The sequence below is a fragment of the Haliotis cracherodii genome, unplaced genomic scaffold (genome assembly GCF_022045235.1).
Source record: "Haliotis cracherodii isolate W230 unplaced genomic scaffold, xgHalCrac1.p SCAF_14, whole genome shotgun sequence".
Taxonomy (NCBI): Eukaryota; Metazoa; Mollusca; class Gastropoda; order Lepetellida; family Haliotidae; genus Haliotis; species Haliotis cracherodii.
Window position 1 is genome coordinate 7697411 of NW_027266269.1, and position 8304 is coordinate 7705714.

General features: G+C 39.6%; 1 protein-coding gene across 1 annotated transcript; it reads left to right on the forward strand.

Moving 5' to 3' along the window:
• The first annotated feature begins 4169 nt into the window (after positions 1-4169).
• Positions 4170-7517, forward strand: LOC139461256 (uncharacterized). The gene is made up of 3 exons (XM_071242893.1): positions 4170-4828; positions 4877-6747; positions 6885-7517. Exons 1-3 carry the CDS (start codon positions 4351-4353, stop codon positions 7515-7517), a joined length of 2982 nt encoding a protein of 993 aa, XP_071098994.1. The 5' UTR covers positions 4170-4350.
• Positions 7518-8304: the final 787 nt, after the last annotated feature.

Below are 8304 nucleotides of genomic sequence, written 5' to 3' on the forward strand. Positions count from 1 at the left end.
CCCGTCCGGAATCTGGATGACAACGATCGTGTAAAAAACCCTGGTAATGGTCAAACATATTTCCAAGTGATAAAAGCAGTTTTTGTCGTTTCCGTATCATTCTTTCATTGCCTAGTAGCAATGTATGTTGGCAAAGTCACACTTGTCCGATGAAACTCCTCATGCCGAAGTAACTCGATCCGTGAAACTTGGCGGGTCCCAGTGACCCAGATACCTGTTGATTGGCATGCCAAGTGTCATTTGCATAAGGCCATCCATATTTTCTCCCCTCTAGCCTCAGCAAACCAGAGAACGGGCGGACGAAATAAAATATATTACTTATAAAAAATGTCTTTCAACAATTGTGTAAGTTATTTCATGACATTTATAAAAAAGTTTAACACTTGGTACTAGGGATGTAAATTGTGTATGTCTGTATATATATGTATATATGAATAATAATGTGTCGTCTTACAAATTGCATCTGTCCCGTAATGGAATGTTTCTGCAATAAATATTATCTTATCTATCTCATCTTATCTATGTTCTGCAGATTAAAAAATATCGGTCCACTTATAGCTGAACCATTTGGATTTTCGTTCATTGGGAGTAACACAATTGCCTTTCAAATGCTTTTCAGAGCAGGATACACATAACACAAAGTATAATTCTTTTATCATGAAACGTTTATCAAGCCAATTTTGTACGAAAAGTAGGTACCACAGTAGACATTGATGAATAAGAGAAATAAAATTAACGAATCAAGTAGGTTTTTTTTGTGTGCGTGTTTTGAGGTCTTTTTTTGTTGTTGTTGTTGTTATTGTTTTTGTTTTTTTGCTTATTGGAAGCAATAAACTGAATTCAACATTTGACATAATAAGAAAGAGAGTACCACAACCCTGTTCACCCTGCAGGTGCTATGGACATCATGTTTCTGCCCAGTGCTACTATTGATGCTCGTGGTCTTCTGTTGATATTTATGTAAAGGCGAAAGTTCAGTTAAAACGAACTTTATAGGAATACTTTTTTTTGGTTTTCCTTACATGTAAATAGCATGATGCTACTAAATTACTAGTCTGCCTCACAGAACCTGAACCTTATTTAATAACCTTCCGCCTAGCTCTTACTGTTACGATATAGCCCTAAATATGAAGCAAGTCTAAAATTTTCCAAAGCTGAATCTCTCAGCTCAGTTTGGATCTTTTTTTCAATTTATTGGAGTTATTGGTTTCTATCAAAATTATATGGGTTTCTTTTTGGTTTTTTGGTTGTTGTTTTTTTTTTACTAAGGATTTCTTGTACTAACATACCTCAGTGTGCGCCTACCCCATAACTGCTATCATTGATAATGATTAATGAATTGCCAAATAAGCCCGATATGTATATAGGTGGTTACCATACTGAACGTAATTCAAGGGATAACTGTTTTTAATGTATAGACATCAGTGCCATACTGTTAACAACTGAGACCAGCTCGCTCGCCCCTGCCTGTTTTACTGGAGCACGGCTATAGCTGATAAGATCATGGTTATGAGTATCAGGTTCAGTGAGAATAATGGGGGTTGGGAAGGGGTGGAGTGGGGGGGCGATTGCTGGCCGGGAGAGGTTAGGCTTGTGCCACAAAGTGTGCTGCGAGTAACTTGCGAAACCCTACATTGGAGTGTAGTATACCACCTCCCCTACACGTGTATGGTCGCCCGGGGGATGGTGGAAACTTTCTGCTCTATTTGTAAAATGTCACTGCCATGGTGGTATTCCCTGGATTATGACTGTTATTCTGAGGACAGTAAAATGTTGACCGTGTATGTGTATCTAGGGATCTAGGTAGGTGAGTGTGTCTTGTGGTGTTTGGGCACGAAGGGACTGGCTCAAATTAACAACATTTACTGGTTGGAGTGAAGATTGTCGCGAATTTGTGGCTAGTCCACCTGTTCACTCAGTGAGTGAATTGCAAGCTTACTTTTGACTCAAACTGAGGGGACCCGGCAGCATAAGCTGTGTTCTAAATAACTTTAGCAAGTGTAGAATATCGTCTAGTAATCACTGTCAAGATCACAGATAATCTTGTATATTTTAATTATATGTTAGTACTTCAGATAGATGTATTACGGTATGGTTACATTAGTATATTAAGCTTAGCGAGTTGTTTTTAGATATTGTCAGGTAATACTATGGGAACAGGTTAGGTTCAGGGAAGCGTGACTGGGTACGGCTGATAGCTGGGGAGTTAATTGGTGTAACAATAGGGAGGTCAGGGGTAGCTTGGGCTTTGGGGTCAGTTTAAATAGCGGGGCAGGGTAATAATTTGTACAGTCAGCCAGAATCAGCATGGTCATGTAAGGCATGGACTAATATTGTGGGAGACTTCTACTCTGGTTGGCGTAAGTTTTTACATTTATTGTTTCATGTTGAATTGTATTTTAGAGGATAGAATTTTGAGTTATGTATTTTTTCCAAACGTAATTATATACACATATTGATGGTAATAGCGTAAAGCCACTGTAACAAATAACCACAACATGATCAAAGTATAAACAGTTCAACTCAGTAATATGTAAATCGGAGTATTGGTGCATGGCTGTATGTATTGTGAGGTAGTGACACATACCTCAGTGACTGTAATTGCGTATATTACATTGTAGTGTCCCGGAACTGGCCGGTTAACCTTAGAGTGCGTAGGAGGGAAGAACCTCCGATATTACGTAGGAGGAAGTAACAACCTCCAACATCACGTAAGGAGAGAAGTTCTCCGACCCAACGTAAGGAGAGAAGTATCTTCGTCTCCGTGGCACATCGTAGGATGAACACAGCCGTGGCATCCATGTAAACAGGCACCCCTAACTCCGTGGGGACAACATCGCCTGGGTGGAAAGATCACCATTCGTTATTACGAGGAAGAATTCTCGTATGAACTGCTCAATAACATCAGAGATTCTAAAGTTCTGTATAGAACTGTTGTGACAGTGACAGTGGAGTGGCTTTGTATCTTTTGGTTTTTTTTTTTTGTGGTTGTGTGTTGTTGTTGTATATATATACACACACAAAGTTTTACTGTGTATTAGTTGTGTTATTCTTAGAACATCTGTATTAGTGTTAGTATTTTTAGAAGTAGACTATTAGTATTAGGATAGTGTATCGTGATAGTTGTATTGTTAGTAGGAGATAGTTGTATTATTAGTAGTAGACATTTGTACTGTTAGTATTAAGATATTAGTATTAGTAGTAGGTGGTAGTATTGTTATTGGTAGGAGAAGCTAGTTTAGTTAGTTGTGTTAGTTAATTTGGTATTAGTTTGAATTTAGATATTGTTATTGGGATTTAAAATTACTTTAAGGGACGGAATAAATCTGTATTACAACTTCATTTGTGTTTGTGGTTGATTCAATACGTGACATTTTGGTGGCAGCGGTGGGATATTTAATTATTGTCACTATTGAATTAACTCAGACCATCATTCTATGAGAGATTAGGAGTTACTTCCTTGATGGTTTATCCTTGTAGTATTTGTTTGGCCAGAGGTGTGATAGGACCTCCGGCACCACTTCTACATCCTTGAGTGTTCGAGTTAGAATCAAGGTTGGTAGGGTGTATTTCATTTATTGGTCAGATTAGGCTATTGGTTGGAATTTTATATTTTTGGGTTCCATTCTATGCATGAATGTACTTTTGTATAGTCTAAGTTCCTATTGGTAGCATTCATTATTCACAGTTGTCCAAGACTAAGCCTGCTGGGTTTAACTGTACTTGTACTTCATACTATCACCATACAGCTAGATATGGATCTTGAAAAGATTATCAAATTGGGTCAGAGTTTAGGGTATGAGCAAAATGATTTGAGGACGTTTGTAAAAGAACAAACTGAGTTAGAGAGAGAGAAAGAGAAGGAAAAGTTAGAAAGAGAGGAAAGAGCAAGGGAGCGGGAAATCAAGAAATTAGAATTGGAGGAGAGAAAGGAGAGAGAAAAGTTAGAATGGGAGAAAGAAAAATTAGAATTGGAGGAGAGAAAAGAGAGAGAAAAGTTAGAATGGGAGAAAGAAAAATTAAGAGTGCAATCAGAGGAGAGAATAGAATTAGCCAAGTTAGAAAAGAGTTATGCTGGAAATTATGAAGGACAGGTAGGAGAGAAACAATCAGGTGCTGCACCTAAGATGCCTAAGATGCCTCCGTTTGAAGACCGCAAATGACAACATTGATGCATATCTTCAACGGTTTGAACGGGTAGCTGTAGCACAAGGTTGGAAGCCTTGTCATTGGGCAGCATATCTTTGTACGCTACTAAAAGGTAAGGCTTTGGAAGTATACTCCAGATTAAGTGTAGATGACGCAGAAGATTATACTGCTGTTAAGACTGCATTGCTAAAACGCTATGAAATGACAGAGGATGGATTTCATCAGAAATTTAGAACTGCTAAAACTGATACAGGTGAGATATTCACACAGTTTGTAGTTAGAATTGAGAACTATTTCAACAGATGGATTGAGCTTAGTGGTACTCAAAAGACTTTTGAAGGTGTGAAAGATTTATTGTTGCGTGAACAGATTTTAAATGTAACTGGAAGGGATCTTAGTATATTCTTGAAAGAGAGAAAACCAAAAGATGCTATGGAAATGGCCAGACTAGCAGAACAATTTATAGAAGCCAGAGGTACAGGTCCTGTTAGATATGGTAAGCAAGGTAGTTTTGGTCAACATGACAAAACAGAGGTCCGAGGTAAACCAGGAGAGAACAAGGCGCCAGGTGGTACAAAACCCAAACCATTTATTCCTATTAAAGAAAGGACATGTTACAACTGTAGTCAAATTGGACATTTGGCAGCACAGTGTAAGAAACCCAAATATAACGTGGCAAGTATCCAAGTAAGTGAATACACCAGTAACGTGTCTGCAGTCCTTCCAGATTGTATATATGTTGAGGCAAGAATACCTGAAGTTGTAGATGGTGATGCCACAACTTCAGAGAGGGTGAGTGAACCAGATGTAGCCTCAGGAAGCATGTTTACTACAGACCACAACATGCCTATTCACAAGGGAAAGGTAAATGGCAAGCCAGTGGATGTCCTGAGAGACAGTGGCTGTACTGGCGTAATAGTGAGGAGGTCAAAGGTAGAGGATGAATGTTTGTCCTCAGAAACACAATCTTGTAAGTTGGCTGATAGTAGGGTGCTAATACTTCCCGTAGCATGGATTACCGTGGACACACCCTTTTATACTGGAAAGGTAAGAGCTGCATGTATGGACACACCACTCTGTGACCTGATATTAGGCAATATTCCAGGAGTGAGAGAACCAAGCGATCCAGATCAGATGTGGGATAAGGATGATATTCACATGGTAAGTGCTGTGGAAACAAGAGGCCAAAGAAGAGTAAGACAAGAAGGCATGAAACCACTGAAGGCACTGAAACCTGTGGGGCTGACATTGAGTCGAGGTGAGTTCATTACCCAGCAACAACAGGATTCCAGTTTGGACAAAGTCAGGAAATTAGTGGAGGAAGGGAAAATTAGGGAGACCAGGCATAGTACTTCCTCTTACTATATTGAGAATGATATGCTCTATAGGAAGCATACCTTCACCAAGTTTGACAAGGGTAAGCAAGTTGTACAGGCAGTTGTACCAGTAGGGCTGCGTACCCAAGTGATGAAAGTAAGCCATGAAGCATTGATGGGAGGGCTCCTTGGAATCAAAAAGACTTTAGATCGGGTTATGTCTCAGTTTTATTGGCCAGGAATAATGGGTGATGTTAGAAGACATGTGCTGTCCTGTGATATTTGTCAACGCACAACCCCCAAGGGCAAGGTAAGAAGAATACCACTAGGACAAATGCCATTAATCGAAGTACCATTTGAGAGAATAGCCGTTGACCTGATAGGCCCGTTGTATCCTGTCACTGACAAAGGTAATAGGTATCTTTTGACGGTAGTTGACTATGCAACCAGATACCCAGAGGCAGTACCTTTGCCAAGGATTGAAACTGAGTATGTTGCTGAAGCTCTTTTCGAAATATTCAGTAGAGTAGGTATCCCCAAGGAGATCTTGACGGACATGGGAGCCCAGTTCACTTCAGGTGTAATGAAGGAGGTAAGTAGATTATTATCCTTGCATCAGCTAACTACTACCCCATATCATCCAATGTGTAATGGCCTTGTGGAAAAATTCAACGGTACTCTGAAGACAATGTTGAAACGAATGTGTGCAGAACGGCCATATGACTGGGACAGGTATGTAGCTGCTTTGTTATTTGCATACCGAGAAGTACCTCAAGAGAGTTTGGGATTTGCTCCCTTTGAACTACTGTACGGGCGTACAGTTAGAGGGCCAGTGCAGATTCTCAGAGAAATCTGGACTAAAGACATACACAATCCTGAGGTAAGAACTACTTATGAGTATGTGTTAGATTTGCAAAACCGACTGGAAGATACTATTCATATAGCACAACAAGAACTAAAAAAAAAATCAGGTAAGTACAAAAAGTTCTTTGATGCAAAATCACAAGCACGGAAAATGAAAGTAGGTGACAAAGTGTTACTTCTGTTACCTACCGATTCCAACAAACTCCTACTCCAGTGGAAAGGACCATATGTAATTTTGGAGGCCTTTGGTATTGGCAATTACAGGATACAGGTAGGTAATAAGACTAAAACCTATCATGCAAACCTACTGAAAAAGTACATTGACCGAGAGGAGATCAAGGACACAACTGTATGTGACGTCAGCATAGCTCACCTGATGTATGCTAGTGCCGGGCTAGTAGATGTCAAAGCGGAAGAGGTAAGTATGCTAGACATAGTTTCACCTGCGCTAGTTTCAAAAGAAACATATCAGGACCATCTCGACCATCAAAGGTAAAAATAGGATACAAACAGTTGGAGTTTTTGGGACACAGGGTTGGGAGTGGCCTAATTCAGCCGGAGGGTAAGAATGTGGAGAAAATCCTAAATGTTGAACGACCACAAACTAAGAAACAGGTCAGAGCTTTGCTAGGATTAACTGGGTACTACCGGAAATTCATCCCAAATTATGCAGCCATAGCAGTGCCTCTGACTGATCTTACCAAGAAGGGCAAATCAAACAAGGTAGTATGGACAGAGAGTCAAGAGTTATCTTTCACGACGTTGAAAACACACATGTCAAGTTTTCCAATCTTGAAACTGCCAGACTTGGAGAAAACATTCCTAGTAAGAAGTGATGCTTCTGACGTCGGAATCGGAGCTGTTCTTTTACAAGAACAGGAAGGTGAGCGGTTTCCAATAATGTACGTGAGTCGAAAGTTGGCAGAACGTGAGAGGGCGTACTCTACCATAGAAAAGGAGTGTTTGGCAATAGTATGGGCAATACAGAAGTTAGAAAGATATCTGTATGGGCGGGAGTTCATTCTTGAAACGGACCATCAGCCCTTAGTATGGATGACCAAAGCCAAGTTGACCAATGGACGAGTGATGAGGTGGGCTCTAACTTTACAACCTTACAGGTTTCTGATCCGTGCAATCAAGGGGATTGAGAATGTGGGAGCTGACCTCTTGAGCCGGTGTTCGCCCTAGTCACACTGTGTGCATAGCAGTATGTAAATAATGCATTTTTCAGCATCATAGTGAAGATATGACAGTCATTACTTTTTGTGTATTATTGTTGTCATTGTGTATATATATGGTTTTGTATTAGATAATGTCTTTAAAAGACGTTAGGACAAAGTTATATGTGATCTTGTTTGTTATATAATTGTGCTCAGGTACAATTAACTTAAGTGGGGAGGTGATGTCAAGATCACAGATAATCTTGTATATTTTAATTATATGTTAGTACTTCAGATAGATGTATTACGGTATGGTTACATTAGTATATTAAGCTTAGCGAGTTGTTTTTAGATATTGTCAGGTAATACTATGGGAACAGGTTAGGTTCAGGGAAGCGTGACTGGGTACGGCTGATAGCTGGGGAGTTAATTGGTGTAACAATAGGGAGGTCAGGGGTAGCTTGGGCTTTGGGGTCAGTTTAAATAGCGGGGCAGGGTAATAATTTGTACAGTCAGCCAGAATCAGCATGGTCATGTAAGGCATGGACTAATATTGTGGGAGACTTCTACTCTGGTTGGCGTAAGTTTTTACATTTATTGTTTCATGTTGAATTGTATTTTAGAGGATAGAATTTTGAGTTATGTATTTTTTCCAAACGTAATTATATACACATATTGATGGTAATAGCGTAAAGCCACTGTAACAAATAACCACAACATGATCAAAGTATAAACAGTTCAACTCAGTAATATGTAAATCGGAGTATTGGTGCATGGCTGTATGTATTGTGAGGTAGTGACACATACCTCAGTGA

Coding starts and splice junctions, on each gene's coding strand:
- LOC139461256 (XM_071242893.1), top strand. CDS start 4,351: ATGACAGAGGATGGATTTCATCAGAAATTTAGAACTGCTAAAACTGAT. Junction 4,829..4,876: donor ACCCAAATATAACGTGGCAA/GTATCCAAGTAA, acceptor CAGTCCTTCCAG/ATTGTATATATGTTGAGGCA. Junction 6,748..6,884: donor TAGATGTCAAAGCGGAAGAG/GTAAGTATGCTA, acceptor GGCCTAATTCAG/CCGGAGGGTAAGAATGTGGA.